General features: G+C 38.3%; 1 protein-coding gene across 1 annotated transcript in view; it reads left to right on the top strand.

Annotated features, from left to right (window-relative positions):
- TMEM132E (transmembrane protein 132E) overlaps positions 1-22,367 on the top strand; it is a 678,956-nt gene that overhangs the window by 591,649 nt on the left and 64,940 nt on the right. Inside the window, exons 4-6 of the mRNA XM_077482285.1 lie at positions 6,985-7,177; positions 7,365-7,508; positions 20,295-20,500. Of these exons, the coding sequence (XP_077338411.1) occupies positions 6,985-7,177; positions 7,365-7,508; positions 20,295-20,500 (543 nt within the window). The remainder of the gene's footprint in view (positions 1-6,984; positions 7,178-7,364; positions 7,509-20,294; positions 20,501-22,367) is intronic.

Genomic DNA, 22,367 nt, shown 5'->3' with positions numbered 1-22,367 from the left:
CAGGGTTGTCGGGAAGAGGCCCTTGTCCTCATCAAGATGGGGACAAGGTGCTTTGGGGTGGGGGGGCCGCGCTGCCTGGTACGGCTCAGGAGGGGGGGCGCTCGCTCGTCCCCACCCCTTTTCCTGGCCGGCCGGGTAGCATGCTCGGATAAAGGTCTGATGTGGACCTAGGGGGACCCCCACGCCAATTTTTCGGCGTAGGGGTTCCCCTTTAAGTCCATACCAGGTGACAGGGCCAGCGACGCCTCCTTCGCTGGCCCCGGCTACCTGGAGAAGCACTCAAAATTAGTGGACTTTTCTCCGGGCGGGAAAAGTCCGTTCATTTCAAAAGTACGGCGGACTGGCACACACACGGCCGGATTGTCCGCAGAAAAAAAGAGTCCGGCGCAAAGATTGGAGTGCAAAACTACTTTATAAGCCCGCCGTACTTTTGAGTAAAAAAAGTCAGCCGGAGCCACACACGGGGGGATTGTCCGGCGGACTCAAGTTTTCCACCGGATTGTTTGATTGTGTGTATGCGGCATTAGATGTAGTAGCAGATTTAGATACATAACAAACTGAAGCCAAACTCCAGCTAACCTTTTTTAGGTAGTTAAAGCAAACAGTTTTTTCCTTTTAGGCTGAGGGTTTTTTACATAAATAAATAAAAAAAACATGGCAATCGCTTGTCTCAACCCTCAAACTGCTACATCTGCCGGACAGCTTGTTCTGCTGAAAAACAACAGATTTACTGGCTGGATCACCAGGAGAAAATAAAGGAAAAAAAGCCTAATAAAGAAAGGAAATGCAACTATCACATCTAAGAATTTGATATACTATGTATTTGCTTTTGGCTTTATATATGAGAATACTGCACTGACATTTAGCAAAATCCTACCCCAGACAACAGTTGCCTGTTTTGAAAATCTGTCTCTGTAGATATGATTACCTTGTTCTTCATATTATATATATGGCTATATTCTTCTGGCATGCAGTATATAGGAATTTAGCTTACTGGACAGCCAGTCACACAAGGTAAATACCATGATGAAAATAACTGTAATTTAGCAAGTAGTGTTTGTCCCTTGAGTCAGTGTAAATGCAACATTTTTATGTTTGATTAGAGTGTACCTGGAATGTATAAAGACACTAGGAGATTGCTTCATATGAGTACTACAGCTGGAAATTGTCTTTACCAGAAACATTATGAGGTTTTGTGTTCATATAAGAACTGAGTTCTTGGTGAGAATATATTGAAGAGACTGAGAGACTGTCAAGAGCGTGGCAGGCTCGTCTCATTGCTCTATGATACAGTAACATAGTTTAGTTCTCGCTGTCTTCCACAACTCCTTCTCAGCAGGCCTCTGTCTGAAATTCTCACCTGTTAGGTGAAACAAATTGAACATTTTCTATGCCGACCAAGAATCTTTTTCTTCTAGTTGTCATCACTTTAGAAAGCCTCAGCTGTAAGATAGCAAGTTCCTGAAGAACTGCGCATTAACTGGTGTAATAAGCCGCTTATTCCTCATACCGAAGAGTTTACTTTAATAAGCCTTACCGTAAAACCCAACCTTGTTTCTTCCTTGCACACCTTATTCCTGTATGTCTTTGATGCAGATCTATGCTTTGATACGGATCTACGCTAAAAATCTGTAAGAGCTACAGTTGCCATTCTGCTAATGGAGTTTGTCAATAGAGAAATAACTGTGATAATATTGGCCTGCTCTCTGCTGGAACACTGTGTTATGTAATTGCCTCACTACATAGTCTCATGTGTGAAACTGCAAAGTCTTCTGATTTGGTGCATCAGATTCCTATAGTCCAAGACATATAGATAAAGCTGTAGTTTGGGGTAATTTGTGTAGTGCTACCCTTGCAGGAGCAGCTGGTGTATAAGGATCCCCTGCCCTGCACAGCCAGGCACACATAGTTTTCACAGTACCCTGGAGTCAAGAAACAGTCTTTGCAGCTTTGTTTGTTGTTTTATTTTATTAGGGGTATTGAACTTGGATGGGGTTAAGGGTACTATGGGATGCCCACTTGACATTAGCAGAACTTTCCAGGGACAACTTCTTCTGTACAAACAATTTACATGCCCCTCAGCTCCTCCAGCACAACACTTGCTTGAAACACAAAATTCCAGGACCAGCTGGCACATTGTTAGGCGATCGGACAATAGGGCTCAGTCAGATTTTAGAAAATTTCCTTTACAGGCAGGGACCACAGGCCTCTTGGTTGTGTAGGAAAGTTATAGTGCCCAGCTGTCCTTCTGTGGCTACTGATCCCAGCACCACCTCTTCGGGCACTGCCAGCCCACTTGGCTGGAGCTGCCCCTTTCTCTAGCTCTCTAGCTCTCTTAGCTAAGGTTCCATGCTCCTCCCAGACTTTACTCTGCATCCATCTCAGACTGCTCTCACCTAGTCCTCTCATGCTGCATCTCAGTCCTTCCCGACTGTATCACTCACCAGCCCGCCTGGATGTCTTCTCCCTGGAGATCTCCCGGACATGTTCACTGGCTCCTGCTGTCCTCACACCTGCTCCTGTGCCACTGAACAGGATTCCTCCTTGGGATATCAGAGGGTCCTTCCTGCACCCCAGCTCCCAGACCAGAGGTTACCCCCCCACACACACCAGGGGGTTACCCTCAAGAGCCCACCAACAGCCTCCTAGCACTCCATCTCCAACTTTCATCTGAACTCTTCTGCCCAGCTGGGAAGACCCTGAGTATTTGAGGGGCCTGCCCCCTACCAACCCATCTGTTGGGGATTGGTCAGGTCCCTCATGAATACTCCAGGCAGCCCCTCCTAACCTCACTCCCATTCTTATGGAAGTTTCCAGCAAGTTGCAGAAGTAGGGGGAGGTTTCAGAGATGCTTTCTGTCATACCAGCCATTACTGGATCACACCAGCCATTCTAAGTCATACCAGCCATTACTGGATCACTCACCTGACCAAGATTAAACACAAAAAATGTACCTACACTAACAAAAAAAAAACTGATAGTAACTATTCTACCACACTAGAGGGTGTTATACTTGCACAAGTGAAATAGAATTGTTCTGACACTAAGCACTGGCCCCTTCTGATAAGCCCCCCTACTCTGAATGTAAAATGGTGGTACGGTGCTTTTTTACCAACGACAGTATAACTTGAAAAGGAGCTTGAGCTTAGCAGGAAGCAATGGAACTGCACTTCAGCAGGAGTCCAGCATATTAATGAGAGCATTTAATTTGTGCTTAGGAGGTGATGCTACATGATTGAAGTGTTGTTGTACACTTCATTCATCCTCGTTAACCTGGTCCCTAAAATATCAGTAGCCCGGTGCACTGAAAGTCCAGGTCACAAGATCTGGCATTTTAATAAGTGAGGTTGACTGCATTTTTCATAAGTATGTGGCAATTAAAATTACACTGCTGAACTGTATAATTGGCTCTAGAATGTGCTAAGAGAAGGCTTTATGATCTGCCATTTTGATGCTGCCTCTCTTGAATGCTGTGAAAAGCATCTTCCCATGGGTGATTTTCACAGCATTGCATCTACATCCTTAGCATGCTTTAACCAGTTGGTGTATGGAGCCATTAAGACATGATAACTAGAACTTTAAGTGTAGCAGATAAGATTGGACAGCCTTATTTTATATGGTACTTAGTACAGAATTTTAGTGCAATGACCCCCCCCCCCCCCGCCCCATTCCCATCCTTACACACACCAAAACACATTGCACTCAGGTGAGACAGTAAAGGAGAGCAATAGCCTTGTGCAGGAAACTCCCATATCCTTATTACATTACCCCTGTTTTCAGGATGATTCAGTGTTGCCAGGTATCTCTTCACTATTAAAAAAAGAAGAATTGCAGTGCCATTGTCTGCCTGCTCTCTGCTCTTTTCACCTACCTCTTCTTATTCTTTGCTCATCCTCTCTGCTTTGTAAAAAAAAAAAAATCTCACTGCTTGGTTTCTCGTTAAGCACGCTGCCAGCTTCTGTTCTGTCAGAAAGAAACCAGCAAAGTGCTGTACACATTGCGTTTGGAGATTTGCCTTCAATCTGCAGGAAGGAAGAACGTTTCGACACACATAGCTGTCACCCCACCCCACCGCTTAACAAGCTTCAAGGGTGGTAAGCTGGCTTTTACAAAGGGAGAAGGATAAGTTAAAGCCCATACGGCAGGACTTACTAATGGAAATATTCTAATCATTACTTATATCAACCTGATATATAAGGGGGGGGGTTAGTATGTTTAACATCAATATGATCCTACACCAGAGTTATGCATATTTTATGATGTGCTTTTTTTATTACAGCTTTGTATAAATAAAGTTGGGATTTTTTTATGTACAATTAGTGGTGTGGCATATGACTAAGGCTGCAAAAAAAAAAAAGGGGGAAAGCGGGAATGTATGAATTTGTTATGAGTACGAGCAGCATTAACGCTACCTTGTTATTTATTGAGGACGACTAAAAGAAGTTGAGGTTAGAGCAAGTTCCTCAATTAAAATTGAGATGGGCTTACTAGAATATGTCTAGTACTGTATATAGCATATATGATACAAATTCATTTTAATAACTGCTAGACGAAGGATGGTTCCCTGTACATGAACATAGGTAACGCTAGGACTAAGATATAGGTCTAGCTAAGACTGACTATACTGAAGCCATAGACTTTTTTCCCATTAAATGCAGTGTATAATCAGAAGTAGAAAAGTATTTCAACAGCATTTCTTGTCTGTAGGAAATCAGCTACAGTAGATTGGAAACCCTGAATTTTTCTATCCTCTTCTTCCATAGAGTTGTGAAAACACCCTAAGCAGATGATCACCCTATAAAGCAGCCCCTGCTGTATATTCAACAACCATGTAGATAGGGGACCTAGATATGATTCTGACTCCAATGTCAAGGACCCAAGGGTTGGTAATCTGGCTTTTACAAAGGGAAAAGGGTGAGGAAAAAAAGTTGGAGCTTGTGTCTCAATTAAAAATGAGATGGACTTACAGTACTAGAGTATATCTAATATATATATGATACAAATTAATTTATATACCTGTTAAACAAATTGAAAATCAAGCTGTGAGCTCCCATCCACAGGATGGTTCTCTGTACATATGTTCTCTGTGCATGACATAGGTCATGCTTAGCTAAGACTGGTTATACTGAAGCCATAAACATTCCCTCATTAAATGCAGGTAATAATCCGAACTCGAAAAGTGCTTCAACAGCTTTTCTCACTGTTGTAAATCAGCTACAGTAGATTGGAAACCCTGACTTTTTTGTTCCATTCCTTTTCACAGAGTTGTGAAAACACCCTAAGCAGATGATTACCCTTTATAGCAGTCCATGTTGTAAATTCAAGAACCATGTGAATAGGGGACTTAAAGTGGATGTAAACCCCAAAAAAAAAAATTATGAAGACTTCTACCTAGTACAGTAGAGGATACCGAGTCATCTGTGCCCAGTCTTGTCATGAAGAGTTAATCCAGCTCTGAGCAATCCTCTTGAAATACTCTTTTTTTGCTAGGCTAAAATCAGAGAATTTAGTACTGCCACAATCCCCCACTTCTGTGATTGACATCCGATTTCTTTCTCTCATGCACAAGCATGAAAGCAGAGAAAGTGTGTCTGATTCTAGCTTCATAATGCTCCCAGGATTGGCTTCTCCACAACTCAGCATGAATGAGCATGCTGAAGTCATGTGGTGCCTTCCTGATTTTTGACTGAATAGTACTCAGGGGGCGTAATCCACGAGATCAACAATGACAGAGGAATCCTAGTATCGAGATGATGACATGCGCACATCGATGGGGGGCCGTGAGCGTGCTTTGCTTGTGACACTGATCTTCAGGCACTTTTCTTTGCTAAGGTGCAAGGTTCTGCCTCGCTATGCTGCCTGGCTAGGGTGAGTGTACAGTTGGGCGTGGAGTCATGTGATGTCACAACTCTGCCCCCAGAGCGCCAGGGAAGATACCCGCCCACTGATTCAAGACTTTTGCAGTTCTCCAACAGCCAGAAAGAGAGAGACTTTAAAGGTAATGACAAATGCATGTTTATACATATGGACACCTTAATATTGTGCCTTTAGTTGATACAAGGTGATCACGGGTTTACATCCACTTTAAATATGATCAAGGTCCTTTAGCAACCACAGTGCGGAAAAAAAATGAAAAAAAGAGATGAAATTTTTTTTTTCATTAATTTCTATATATCTTTAATATTTTTTATAATTTTTTTATTAGGGGGTTTCAATGTTACTTTCATTGTTAATTTATTTTCTATATAATATCATAAATATTTATTAAATATATATATATTTTTAGACATTTTTGTTTTCCCTAATATAGTGTCTCTGACCGACAATATCTTTGCGATGTAGTAAATTTCATATACCTGTTGACTGTTTCGCTCCAATATTGAGTTGTATCATGTACTGATAATGATTTTCACATAATCATTCAGTAATTCATTGATTTCAGATTGTTTAATTGTTTAATCACATGATTATGCTAATGAGCTATATATTCCATCATGTATGTGGTCATTTGTAGGTATTTTGTTTTGAAGAAGGGCGTTATCTGTGTTAGCTTGAAACTGTTACCATGAATATCATGTATTTTTTATTGCTTTATTAAAGTATTTTTTGTAGATATATATATAGATATAGATATATAGATATATATATATATCTATCTATATATCTATATATATATATATATATATATATATATATATATATATATATATATATATATATATATATATATATATATATATATATATATATATGTATATATATATATATATATCTATATGTATATATCTATATGTATATAAGCAGTGGGATTGCTGGAATATGTGTATATCTATATATGTGTATATATATATAATGTATTTAGTGTATATATAAAGATATATATAGATATATATCTATGGATATATATAAAATAATATATATAAATAATATTGAATCTATGTGTTCCATGACCTTAGAACATATTTTATTTTCAATTAATTGTAGGACTGAAGAAACTCCTTACTTGATAATGCAACTGGACTTTGAGATGGAAAATTTCACTAGTCAAACTGTCATAAGGCGGATAATGTGGCATCTAGAGTATCAAGGTCGAAAACCCCCTCCTGAAATGGAGAAAGCAGTAACAGAGTTAACAGTAATACAGAAGGATATTCGAGCTATTGTGCCTCTGGCAATGGTAAGATTTCCTCTTTCATCCCATACTTCTATGTTATTTAACTTTCCTCTATTAGATTTTTTTTTTTCATCTTTTAGGTCTGGTCCTCTGCTTTTTTTTTCATCTCAGTATCCATTTAATATGTCTGATCAGTACCATACACTTGTGCACTAATGTATATTTTTTTTATTTTATTTTTTTATTTCAGGACACAGAGATAATTAATACAGCTATTCTGACAGGGCGAACAGTTGCAATCCCTGTGAAAGTTCTGGCTATTGAAACATCTGGAGTCATCACAGATATTTCAACTTTTGTATCATGCAAATCTAGCAACGAGGATATCATCAAAGTGAGTAAAAAAAAGTGCTTGTCACTGCAGTGTCACTAAGAGCGTTTATGCAGGCAGACTTTAGCATCAGCCGCAGAATAAGTATATGAATGACAGCCCTAAATTATTACCATAAAACATTGATAGAAATACAGTGACCATCTGTGTCCCTAATTATATGTAATGCTCAAAACTACTGTAAAGTCCAAAATCAAACCCCAAACCAGAAATGTAATATACTGCAATTTACCAATCATTAGATGTGGAGGCTGAATTTGTTTTCTTTTTTTGGGGGCTTTTTCCCTGTTTTCATCTGGTGATCTGGCAAGCAACACACCTCCTGTATTAGAGTGCCTTCACTCTGAAAGAATGAGCACAGGGGACATATTTGGACAGCAGCATTGTCAGTCTGGGGGGAGGGGAGTGTTAGGTGTACTGGCATATTTAAATATAGTAACCAATTCAAGCCAAACTTCAACTAACACGTATAAGCGGTTACAGCATTTTTGGAATAATGGCTTTACATAAATAAATAAAACTGGCCATTGTAAGCACCATTGCTAGTGTTAAATGGGTTTCCTCATCGTTGTAGCTGCTACATCTGCAAGAGAGCTTGTTTTTTTTGTTTTGTTTTTAAAACAACAGATTTACCTGCCAGATCACCATGTAAAAACATAGAAAAGAAAGCCTAAAAAATAAAGATTGCACAGTGTGGGGATACCTGCTATATTTAACCTGCCAGAAATCCAGCAAGCTCATAAGTTTGCTAAGGATAAGTTTGTGTTTACAATGTTTTTTTATTTTGTTTCTTTTTTCAGCATTGTCTGTCTGTATCTCATTTTCTCATTTTAATTTCTCTTTTGTCTTTTTATTTTCTTTATACCTTTAGTTATAAGTATTAGCATTGTTATGCAAAGCCTATTGCATTACGGTGTGCACCATAGAGCACAAACACACAGCAGTGGTCAGTAGATTGTATTTTTTTATATTTTTTTACAATATTATTTTTATTAATTTTTTACACTTTTTTAGGAGACCCCTTGGGGGACTTTGGTGAAATATCAAGGGTCTAAACAGACTCTTGATATCTCACTTTTGAGACAAAGAAAGGGACTGAGGACAGAGCATCCCCAGGCCCTTTCTCTGCAGCCTCAGCTGAACTGGCCAGTGAACGAATGGAAAGTGCTCTGTGCTGAGCGGTTTCCTGTTCATTCCTAAACTGAAGCATAGGAGACATAGTTTTCATGCTTGAGTTAATAATGAACACAGGAACGACCAGTAGAGATCACTTACTGTGTTCATTCAGAAAAGGAAGGGGGTTGTAAATAAAATATTTAGTGGGCCCCTTACTCCTCTCTCCATCCTGAAACATCCTCCCACAACAGCCAGTGGGAGAGGAGAGCTGGCAGCACTGCAGGGGGGAGACAGGAAGCAGGGGAAATTGGCACTGTACAGGGTGATTAGGGTGCGCCTAGGCACACCAGCACACCATGTACGCACACCTATGAGTATTAATATACAGCTCTGAAGTAGATGACATAGAACAGGGAGCACCATTTGAAGTCTTTGCCAAGGGTGCCAAATATGTATTAAATATGTATCAGATATTGTCAATGACATGCTATAATTAAGGCCAGGCTAACAGAGGCAAAAGAAGCATCCACACTGGGCACTGCAGTGAGGGAATGCATCTGGGGTTGTTCTGTTTTAAATGTTGATATATGCAAAGACATAATGCCTAGACCAAGTGGGCATACAATATGGCACTTGCTGACTTGGCAAGATCCATAGCCAGTCTAAATCTTAACTACGACACAGATATCGAATCCAATGTAGTTTTAGTTGGGCTTAGAAAGTACAAAGAATGTTGTTTCAGTCTTTTAAGGGTGCAAATACACCGACTTTCCTGAGTCTTGTCTGTGCGATGGTAAAACAAAGCTAAGGAAGGAGAGCCGTGTATAACTAAAGATCATATTAACAGCAAACAGGATGGGGAAAATAAGCAACATACCAATTGAACAAAAATAGGATGGGGAAACAGAGGGAAAATAAGTGAACAGAAATACAACATTTAACTGCTGTTGCAGCACAGGGGTCACTGTCCTGGCATAATCCAATGGGCTCGGATGTCAATTGGACATTAGGGTCCCACTCTGTGTATTGGAAATGCCAAGAGTAGGTTTGTATATTGTAAATTACACCTACATAAAATTTGTGATTTATTTAACCTCTGATTAATCCTTAGTTATCACTAATTGGTTATTGAAATACGTTCTCTCCTTCTTTCTTCAACTTAGAATAAATGGTGGCAAACCTAGGGCCTGCAGACAGTGGCTGTAATTTCTTCCTACCCTACAGCAGCCTGATCTCTATAAGTGCAGATGTACAGGGTTGATACTAGTATTCTCAAAAAAATAGTTCTTCACAAAAAACAAACAAATACATTATACATTAAAGAAGAGGGCGTATCAAACATAAATCATGAGATGTTGTGTTTTACACATATATATATATATATATATATATATATAGATAGATAGATAGATAGATAGATAGATAGATAGATAGATAGATAGATAGATAGATAGATAGATACTTTTTTTTTAGTAATATCAATTATTCTGAACTTTTCCTAACTCATTATCTTTAGAACTAATCACCAGAACAACTCTAATCATTGGGTTTTTGAATACTTCAGTTAGTATACTCTCTCTTAGTATATAAACATTTTTTACCAATAGATTGAAACCTAGAATGCTACTATAAACTATAAAAATATAACAGATTAAATATATATATATATATATATATATACACTGTATATTATTAGATGACAACATAGCTTTTGCATTTTTAGAACCAGCTCCTTTTGTATGACTTTTGATCCCCTCCATCAACAAATTGATAAAATAAAGCAAATTTTTAAAATATCTTTCTGTACCCTTTCCAAATTTGGAGGCAATGGGTTGAGCCACTCTCTAAGTATGCACCTTCTTGCATACAAAATATATGTAAGTAATCTGGTGTGGGACTGCTGCTGAAACAAAGGAAAAAAATACTCCTTCTAACTTCTAAGATACCTATATGAAATCCCAGTGCTGTCCTTACATATATATAAAAACTTGAAATTCATATACAAGCAAAATAATAAGAAATCTAATATGTACAAGTATACTATGTTATAAAGTCCAATTCAAATGTGAATAAATTAAATTAAATAAATTAAATAAACAAAAGAAATTAAATTAAATAAACAAAATGCAGACATGCTGTTATTCTTCAAAGTGCACCTTGCTTTTGCACTTTTGTTTAAGGACTGCATGTATTCACATTTGGATTGGACTTTATAAAATAGCACACCTATATATATTTAAATGTATTATTTATTTTAATTTTGCTTGTATATGAATCTCACATATTTTACATGTAATGACAGTGCTGGGATTTTCATATTGGAATAATAACAATTTAGATGATAACAGAAACATTGCAATTGCAGCTGTTATATAAATGCAGCAGTGTAGCCCAGGCCATTTTCAGTTCAAGGATTTCTGTACAGACAGGTTTGAGTGAAAGGATTGTGTAATGAATTGGCAAATTGCAATTTAGAACCATGATTACAATGGTAAGTGAGGCAAAAAAAAAAAAAAAAAAACTCTGTCGGCCATCTAATACTATACCGTACTATATCATTCCAGTTTTCATTTCCTCACCTGTACAGGGACAGTTAAACATAGAGCCTGATGGTCCTACAAAAGTTCTGTATTTTAGTACTCCAGATGTTTGGAGATTGGCACCTGGGAGATTAAAGTAAAGTGTTTAAGATTAAACAAATAATAATGAATAATCCAGTTATACTAATAATCACTATTACTCAAGATTAAACAAATCGTTAATACTTTCAAGATGTCTGCATGCACTGTGTGATAAATGTGCATGGCTTTTTTTATGTCATGAATGGCAGGTTTTGTATTATTGCAATGCAAGTCCTCGCCCTAATAATGCATCAGTTTATTAGTGTTATAGTCCATAGACTTCATTAGAATGCATGATGATCAATTCATAAGACTGGCTGCAGTTCCTTCTGTATGTCTTTTTTAAAAGATATGAGGTCATGCGGCAGATTAGCCGCAGTGATTTGTAATTGGCACAATATCAGCTAAGTGTTTCATCTTCCAGCAGCTGCTTATGCCTGCCTATTTCTACCATGGAGATGCTTCCATTTGGGCTGTATAAGAACATGTCCTTAATGATAATGGTATCCATGGATACATGCAACTTTCCAGATCCAGAGCCTTGATTGCTCTGTATGCCGAGTTAAAATACATGAGGTTGAACTTAAAATACTTTGCTCCCACTTGTTTAAGTAAGCTGTCAATTCATCACAGAGATTAGCAAGGTCTTCTTTAAGGTCATACTACTGCATCAAGCTTAGCTCACACTGTGCATCTTAAATGGAAAGCACGCAGTAGAAATGGCTTCTGTATATAGGAATATTTAAAAACACTCTGGTTGTGAGGGCACTCTGGGCTCCCAGTTATGCTGAACATCCTCTTGCTTTGCAGTTTGACAGTTTTTCAATATAGCACACAGCAGGCAACCTGGTAATTTTCTGGGCTTAAGAAAACTGTTGAGTTTAATAACACTAAGCAAAGCACAGTAGTATGCCTTAACCCATAGAAAGCCATCAGAAATCCCATTATACTGAAAAGATCAGCTAGGTCATACTCCTTTACATTCCACATAGAATATGCCAGGATCTAGCTTATATTCCTTTAGAAGCAGAGAGCTCATATTTTATAGACATTATTCTTAAGGATATATACACATAATAAATAAATGGAACCGGCTCCAATAATAAAACAAAAAGGAAAGAAGGGTTGCTGCACCTGAAATTAGTGAAGACTAACGAAGAATGAATGCTGTGGTAAAGGGCGCTCCCAATGCAATCATTAGAATGCAAAAAGTGATATATACAAATAGTATGTATACATTCAAAACCATGTAGAAACATGTATTAGTCAATGGCTTCACTAATGTGCATAAATGTCTCAGAAAAAAATAACTAATATATTTATGATTGCTCAAACAAATATATCATGAAAAGTTCAAAACAGCTCCAAAATTCTTTCTAAACCATTCCACTCCAACACCATGTGAGAAATAAAATCCATGTTCCAAATAATATTTGTGACTTTTCACCCAAAGTGACAACAAATTGCACTCACCAGATAGTCCTGGCCAACAAGTGACCATAAGACATGAAGTACCTCCTCCAATCCTAGTACTTCACGTCTTATGGTCACTTGTTGGCCAGGACCATCTGGTGAGTGCAATTTGTATCACTTTGGGTGAAAAGTCAAACATTTTATTGGTTTGGTTTGATTTGTATTGTAAGTGTACTGCCCTCATGTTGTAAAGCGCTGCACAAACTGTTGGCGCTATATAAATCCTGTATAATAATAATAATAATAATTTGAAACAAGGATTTTATTTCTCACATAGTGTTGGAGTGGAATCATTTACAAAGAATTTTGGAGCTGTTTTGAACTTTCATGATATATTTGTTTGAGCAATCATAAATATATAAATTATATTTTCTGAGACATGTGTGCACATGTATAAAGTGAGGCCATTCACTAATACACGTTTATACATGGTTTTGAATGTATACATACTATTTGTATAAATCACTTTTTGCATTCTAGTGATTGCATTAGGAGAGCCCTTTACCACAGTATTCATATACACATTGGGGCTTTTCCTGCTCCTGTAAAGGTCCTTCTAAGTTCAAGTCCTTACTAGTTGGTTTATTTATACTGATGTTTTGTTAAGTGTTTACTTCAACACTGATGTGAGTAACAAGCACCGTCCATGAGGGGTTCATTGGAAACCATCTTAATTGCAGGTTCAATAAGCAGTGCAGGATTCGTTATAACAATATCAAGCATTTAGGCTTAGCTCCTGTCATATAAACCTGTACTTAGTTATGATTTACAGTTTGAGACTAGGGATACCCATTTGTTAAAGTGTATGACCATAATAAAAAATAACATATATGATTCAGTCTGTCAGTGAGATTAACAAAGTAGTCTTTGCTGAGTTTATTTACCTGGTGATCCAGCCAGTAATTACTTTTTTTCAACTTCCTTTAACAGGCCAAGCTGTCTAGCAAAAATGGCAGTTAAAAGGTTCAGACAATTCATTTAACACTGACAGCTGCTTAAAATGACCACCTTTGTCCTAAAAGGAAAAAAAACTATAACTGTAACAGCGTTATTGGTGTTAGCTGGGGTTTGGCTTTAAATTGTTAAAACAAGGTAATCTAAATCGTCCATATAACACTTCCCTCACTACTGATTGATAATGCTGCTGTTGCCTCTTCATCGACACAGTGGAAGAGTAAGCCCCTGTACACACGGTTGGTGATTTCGACAACCAAATCTGTCGGATTTTCTCTGTTGGATTTTGTGCTTCGGATCTTGTCCGAAACTGTTGCATACACACGGTCGGACTAAGTTGTCGAAAAATCCGATCTTTCAGAACGTGATGACGTAATTTCGTTACGATGGGACTACATTCAGGCTAGTAGCCAATAGCTTTGATGTAGGAATTTGATCTGAGCATGCGTGGCACTTGGTCCGATCAAAATTCGCTACACATGATCGGAATATGTCCGACCGGCCCAGTTGGTCGGGAAATATTTCCAACATGTTGGAAAATTGGGTCCGACGGATATTCCGACGGAATCAGTCCGATGCATACCACACACAGTTGGATTATCCAACGACATGGTCCGATAGGACACATTCCGACTGATTCTCCGACTGTGTACAAGGGCTAAATGTAGCGATCTTAAGGCAGGGGCTATGTTACTGGCCCATCACCAGATTAAAGTTATGAAGTAAGCCTGGAAATAAAAAGAAAACGAATGGGGCCACCACATCAAATGATCGATAAGCTACAATATATTACATTTTTCATGGTGGGTTTAGTAACCACTAAGCTATGATTCAAATGTGAAAAAAAAGACTGCTAAATTAATCAGCATACCAATAAGCTTATCATTGAGTCACCCTGCTATTTACTTACAATAACCATATCCCTTGTTAGGGTTAGCACTATGGCACAGTTGGCTCCTTATCTTGTTTCTCCTTTTTCCAGTCTGAGCTCAACTCCACAGTGAATTTCTGATATAAAATCAAATTCAAGCACCTACCCAGCTTCCCATTAAACAAAAAAATCTATCTATCTATCTATCTATCTATCTATCTATCTATCTATCTATCTATCTATCTATCTATCTATGTAAAATGTATTAGGCTGTTGTGCAAACGCATAGTAATCTCTGCATTTGTGGGCCACATTGAGTTCTCATGCCTGCCTAGGTACAGATCTAGGTTCCCCTACTTGCTATTTTGAAGGATAACTGAAAAGAGTTGGTGAGGTGACCAATCTGTAATGGCAAGACTAGATCATTTTCAACAAATGCATACTCTAAGAACATTGTCAGGTTCAATTCCTTTAATTATTTCTTTATTGCAATTTTTTGACATATATATTTTAATAAAGCACTTTATTTTATCCTTTCCACCCACATAAATGCGTCTTTCTTGTAAGTTTATCACACCGTATGATCATTTACAATGCATTTAAGTGTAGCTAAAACTGTAGCCATAGTTTCCTTAACTGATTAAAATAATGTTGTATCATGCATGAATTATGAAGTGTGATTGACTTTAGCAAAGAAAGCACATCACGGCTTCTCTATTAAAAATACAATGTATTATTGAGATTGCCATGAAAAGCTCTTTGTGAATACATGTATCAAACATTTCTACACTTACAAAAATTATAATAGAATATAAACCTCTGTAACAGAACAGCTATAATGCCACAATGTGCAATTGGCATCCTTGGCCATATTATAGATTTTTGGCTTCCCTAACGCTCTATATTCTTTATTGAATGGCTTTCTTAAAAAATATTAGTTCAAAAACTACATATATTGGGTCTATGCAAAAAAGAGGAAACAAAGACATAATGACAGAACAAAGCACAGAAAATCGTTGCACTCAATTAATATTCATGTTTTACTCATCTGACCTCAGCAAAGTTAAATTGGATTGTTTTCCTGCATTCTATATATTGATAATTTATATACAGTATCTCACAAAACTGAGTACACTCCTCACATTCTTGTAAATATTTTATTCTATCTTTTCATGTGACAACACTGAAGAAATGATACTTTGCTACAATGTAAACTAGTGAGTGTACAGCTTGTATAACTGTACATTTGCTGTCTCCTCAAAATAACTCAACACACAGCCGTTAATGTCTAAACCACTTGCAATAAAAGTGAGTACACATCTAAAGGAAAATATCCAAACTGGGCCCAAAGTGTCAACATTTTGTGTTGCCACCATTATTTTTCAGCATTGCCTTAACTCTCTTGGGCATGGAGTTCACCATAGCTTCACAGGTTGCAACTGGAGTCCTCTTCCACTCCTCCATGACAACATCATGGACCTGGTGGATGTTAGAGACCTTGAGCTCCTCCACCTTCCATTTAAGGATGCCCCACAGATGCTCAATAGGGTTTAAGTCTGGGGACCAGCTTGGCCAGCCCGCTACCTTTACCCTCAGCTACTTTAGCTACTTCAGCTACTTTAGCAAGGCAGTGGTCATCTAGGAGGTGTGTTTGGGATCATTATCATGTTGGCATACTGCCCTGCTGCCCAGTCTCCGAAGGGAGGGGATCATGCTCTGCTTCAGTATGTCACAGTACATGTTGGCATTCATGGTTCCCTCAATGAACTGTAGCTCCCCAGTGCTGGCAGCACTCATGCAGCCCTAGATCATGACACTCCCACCCCCATGCTTGACTGTAAGCAAGACACACTTGTAATCCATGTCCTTAGTCTGCTTGTCTTCAGCAAACTGTAGCCTCCTTCTGGTCCATATAGACATGGATGAGCGAGTTTGGGGTGGAGGAACATGACTGGCCTGCACAGAGTCTTGACCTCAACCTGATAGAACACATTTGAGATGAATTTGAGTGGAGACTGCGAGCCAGGCCTGCATGATGTTGTGTCCAACATCAGAGCCTGACTTCACAAATGCACTTCTGGAAGAATGGTCAAACATTCCCATAGGCATACTCCTATACCTTGTGGACAGCCTTCCCAGAAGAGTTGAAGCTGTTATAGCTGCAAAGGGTGGGCCAACTCAATATTGAACCCTAAAAGACTAAGACTGTGTGTAAAGGCAGGCATCCCAATACTTTTGACAATACAGTGTATATATGCTCCGAAGTTCTTTTTAAAAAATCCTGACCTTTGTAACAGGAATGAATCCTTCATATATGTTCGGTAGAACAGATCCCTAAATACAAACTACAGATGCACAAATATTAAAGTTGTCTGTGCTAAAATGACCTACCGTAAATAAAACATTAAAAAGTGCACATATCACTTTCAATGCTCCTTCTTCTTGACTGTAACTCTCTTCTGCTTATTGGTGACTGAACTTGTCTCTTACTATGGATGGACTGTGTATATTGGCATACCTTTTGTATAAAACATTTTTAAAGCATGGATTCTTCTGCTTGAAACAGATATTTCTCATAAAAAAAAAAAAAAAATCTGTAAAAATAACAACTGAAACCCCACCAACTCTATATGACTGCACGCCATGGGAAGTAACAAAGGAAAATTGCACAGCAGTTGTTTTCCATTGTTAACCAATTGGTAGCAGTTGAAAACTCAATCCTTATTACATTCTTCCTGTGACGATAATGTGGTCTGATGAACCCTAAACTGAGTGAAGTGAATGGGGATTCATAATGAGCACAGTGCAACCCTTAATTCTCTAAAATGTGCAAGTCTGCAACAAACTGTTTAGATTTAAATCAGATGTTTGTACTGCAGCAAAGAATGACAACTTTTAAAAGTCACAGAAAAGGTTTAACAGCTCACACTAGAAAATAACCAGCTCAAGTGAATGTGGTTGGAATGCCCAAACGGTACCAAGTAAAATCTGCACAGCCTCACCGATCCCAAAATTGCCATGTTTTAAGACTTCTAGCAGAGCATTCAGCAAGCTCTAATGCACCTTCACATAATTGGGGGTTGTAAACCTCCAAAAGCCTAAAGCCTTGTAATTGGCTATCATAAAACCAATTAATAGCAAATATTTGAATCTGCTTCTACTTGACCTGAAACTGCCATTTCCATACATGTCCAGCTGTCAAATGCATTCATAATCCATACTCCTGTTTATAATAAAAGATACATTCATAACAAGCATCTATCCAATTGTGAAAGAAAATGGTGAACAGTTAGACACCATACATCACTGTTAATGAAGTGCAAAAAGCTGACGGGACACATTACAGCTCCTAGAAACAATAGACATGAGATTAATATCAAGTTTGATAACATGAGATAAGTATCATGTTTGATAACAATTCCTTCTATTCAATAATAGGTTGGTTGTTGGATTGTAACACATGGTCATCTGCAAATGTTAATGCAGTTAGAAAAACTGGCATTGAGGTGGTGTCTGCTGAAATATCATAAACACTTCAGCACTGTTACATCACTCCCCGCCACTCCCGTAGTTTGGTGCGGTTTGGATAAGTGATACGGTCCTTAGGAGCAGGGGTCTCAAACTGGCGGCCCTCCTTCTGTTGTGGAACTACAAATCCCATCATGCCTCTGCTTATGGGAGTCCTGCTTGTAACTGTCAGCCTTGCAATGCCTCATTGGAATTTTAGTTCTGCAACAGCTGTAGGGCCATCAGTTTGAGACCCCTGCTGGGTTGCATTGGGGTTTGAGACTGCCACCATCACACTTCCTAACGAATTGGGAAAAAAAAGATTATCTTATTACTGTCTACCATGTTCTTTCAAATCTGATAATTCAGCTGTGTGTGGCAACAGGGTGGGTGGACCTTAACTTTCACATTAAGAAAATAGGCATCTATAGGGTCTGAAGTTTCCATGCTGAGTGTGCAATCACACTGAACCAGCTGGTAAAAAAGATCCTGGTCTCTAGTTATGATTAGCCAAACACAGCAATCACATGATCATGAGGTCCATCTTGCCTTCTGGAAGTAAAGTGAAATTACGGTAAGCCCAAAATTAAACATTTATCATATTGCACCTTACCAATTCTTCTTTTTGAGGCTTTATTTCCTTTATTTTCACCTGGTGATCTGGGCAATCAGTATGTTGTTTTTAAACAGAACATGCTCTATTGCAAATGTATCAGTTAAGTGTTGAAAAAAAAAAACAGAACATGCTCTATTGCAAATGTATCAGTTAAGTGTTGAAAAAAAAAAACAGAACATGCTCTATTGCAAATGTATCAGTTAAGTGTTGAAAAAAAAACAAAAAAAACAGGGGTGCTTACCGATCAGCTTTTATTTTTCTTATGTAAAACTTTTATCTTACAAAAAAATTAAAAATAAATAGCTGTAACTGCTGTATTTAATTGTATATAATTTAAATCTGCTAGTCCATCTAACAGACCCCTCCTACCGAGACTGACAATGCTGCTGTCCAAATGTGCCCCCTGTGCTCATTCATCTGGGGGGGGGGGGGGCACTCTAATATAGGAGGTATGTTACTGGCCAGATCACCCAGTGAAAACAGAGTGAAAAAGCCTAAAAGCCTGGTAAATGAAGCAAACCATGAAAGTGGACCAAACAATATAGGGATAAATATATCTAAAACGTGATTTAAAGTGGTTGAAAGGTGAACTGAGTATCAATGTAGTATAAAACAGCAAAACATGCCAGAGCTTGTTAATATGTGATCCACCACCAGTCAAAAGGCTTACCGGAGAGATTGAACACCCACGTAGGTGTACACCCAGTGGGTCAAGTCTGTGGGGCAGACACGACCTCCAGCCAGAAGACCAACTCGGACAATAAACCTCAATGGGGTGGCTATTAGACAAGAAAACAAATGTATAGTTTCTCCAATATGATATATTTGCAGAGAGAAAAGGAAGGTAGGCACATAGCATGAATCCAGTTTGAAATCAGAAAATATTTATTTTTAAAAAAGGAAATACACTCACATTTTAGTAGATAAAAAAGTGCTTGAAATAGAAAGCAGTGACTTTAGCCGGGCTTTCCACGTGTTTAATCTCACAAGACATCATCTGGGGTGCCCATCTGCTGTAGCCACTGCACTTACATAGAAAAAGAGTACTCCAGTAATGAGCTGCAGCCTTATGGTATCAGTTGTGTTGATTAACATCCACTTCCGAGAACACACAAAATGGCGCCATCGTGTGCAGCCAAAGCCTCGTTCTAAAGAGACTGAAGCCGGAAACTGTGTCACCGCACATAATAAAAACATGTACAATACTGTAATTTATTGCCTTATTTATTACTTAAAGTTATGTATTGCCTCCTACAAAGTTCACAATAATCCCCCTAACAATACCTTCTTCTGATCTTTCCAGAAGGAGGGTGCCATTTTTGTTCATAGTGAGATGTGTTCAGACATCTCACGCAGATCAGTCCTTGTGTGACTTGCTACAAAGTTACAATGCAGAAATCTGATCATTGGGGGAGAAAAGACTGTGAAAATGCTTATTCTTGGTGGCAGCAGAATGATGACATCATCTAAGTTTAGGCAAAATCACTGGACTGGAATTCAAGGACGGCTTTTTAATGATAAAATTTACAGCTTTTTTTTAAAACTATACTGTTGCTGTAAAAATTAATGTATGCAGACTTGTAAAATTGATTAAAGGTCCATTATAACACTGTTTCTCCCTCTTTTAATAGGTATCAAGCAGCTGTGACTATGTATTTGTAAGTGGGAAGGAGAGCAGGGGATCGATGAATGCCCAAGCCATTTTTACCTATGAACATCTGAATGCACCCCTAGAAATGACTGTGTGGGTCCCCAAACTGCCTCTGCTGATCGAGTTATCTGATACAAAACTAAGCCAGGTTAAAGGCTGGAGAATCCCAATATTAGCAGATAGAAGGTAGGCTTATTTTCTCTACAATGAATGTAACTCACCTAAATGATATAATAAACACAATTTTCCTGTTTACCAATTAATTATTATTAAATTGTGCTAGTAGAGCTCATGGAATAGAGGATCCTTCATAATAATGAAATTGGAAAGAGGGAATGATATTTTATTGGTGACAGAGATTTTCAAGAAGTCATTTTGTTCCTTGTGTAAGCTAAATGTCTTTCATTCATTAACCTCATAAACCTCTAGACTGTGTGATTATCTCCAGAGATGCTCGGAGCGGCTATATCGCTAATGAACATCAGTCTTTCAGATGTTGAAAACTAGAGCTCCAGACAAATCTTACTGTTTGCATAACCTTTTCATTGACTTTTGCCCTGGCCCTGATATATGAAAGAGTTGGGTCTTGTGAATTGGGCTTTCAGTACAGAAGGTGTGTGCCAGCAGAAAGCACAGATGAAGTGTTCCATCAAATAGTTGTTGACATCTCTGCTTACAAAACAAGGTGTTTGTATATATATATTTTTTAATTCAGAATAAAGAACACTTTATTACTAGCATTATTAATTTGTCAGTCACATAATTCAGAATAAAGAACACTTTATTATTATTATTATTATTAATAATAATAATAATAATAACATGTTGCATTCATGGCTATGATGATTATAATGGTTTCCAATTCTGAAGAAAAATGAATGCTTTAGCTACTTTATACACTGAGGATTGCTAAAGTCACTAATTCTAGATTTTAGTTATTTCTTGCAACAATTTTGTTTACTTACTATTAAATGTAGAAAAAACTGATTTGACTTCACATAGCCACGTTTGCATATATACAACTAAATTGTTCAAACACCGCCAATAGCATTGGACTTTATAGGCTCAAAATGGGAGACCACACAAATGAACTATATAAAATATGTGCTTAGTTCAAAAACAAAATTAAAATACATCAATAAAATATAGGCACATGCTGCCTCTATGATCCAGATGAGGACAAAACCAGGATAATAAGCAACGAGTTCAATTTAAAAGAATGTGCAAAGTTTTTTTTTTTAGCTTTAGCTAGTGTGAGGGGGTTCGCTCGGTAGCGGGTGTGTGTGACCCCCTGGATGGGTTCACAACACAAAGTCAGGCACAGCAGACAGCGGTGTAGGTGCAAAAAACAAAAGATCCGGTTTATTTAGGCTACATGCAGTGATACATATAACAGCCAAACAAAATAAAACAAGAAAATAAATCCTGGTCAGCTTGACCTCTAACTACACACGTAGACTCCCTGTCTAACAACTGGGTGCAGCCTTGTGCTGCCCCAGTCCCTGTCTCTATTGTAGGGGTTTGCCACACAGGCGTTAACTCACCGCACAGAACAGATCTCAGACTCCCCAGTCTATACACACAAAACTGGTTCCAGGATGGAGCATCTCCCTATGCATGCTGGGGTTTTTTGTAGAGGCCTTAATGAGCCCACTTAATTCAGCTGGGCTCATTAACTCTTCCCCTCTAATTGTAAAAGTCTGCATAAAGCCTGAATCTAGGGCACACATATTTCCCATCCTGAATACAACCAGGTGATTTTACCTGCCTGCTGCCACATACCCCCCCCCTCTTGTTTCAACCTTGGGGTTGTAACACAAGCAGCCAGACACGCATGTATCCGAGACAAAGCATCCACATTCCCCATTTTAACACCAGGGCGATGCTTAACTGTAAAGTTAAATTCCTGTAGGGCTAGGAACCACCTATTTACCCTTCTATTGGTCTCCTTGTTCTGAGCCATCCACTTTAAAGGAGCGTGATCAGTCACCAGGTCAAAGTGCCTACCTAGCAGATAGTACCGAAGGGAATCTAGAGCCCACTTCACTGCTAA

This window comes from Lithobates pipiens, unplaced genomic scaffold, assembly GCF_037356315.1.
Source record: "Lithobates pipiens isolate NorthernLeopardFrog02 unplaced genomic scaffold, aLitPip1_a1.2 Scaffold_16, whole genome shotgun sequence".
Lineage (NCBI taxonomy): Eukaryota > Metazoa > Chordata > Amphibia > Anura > Ranidae > Lithobates > Lithobates pipiens.
Note: the sequence above shows the minus strand (reverse complement) of the source record. Positions and strands in the feature narration are given on the sequence as shown.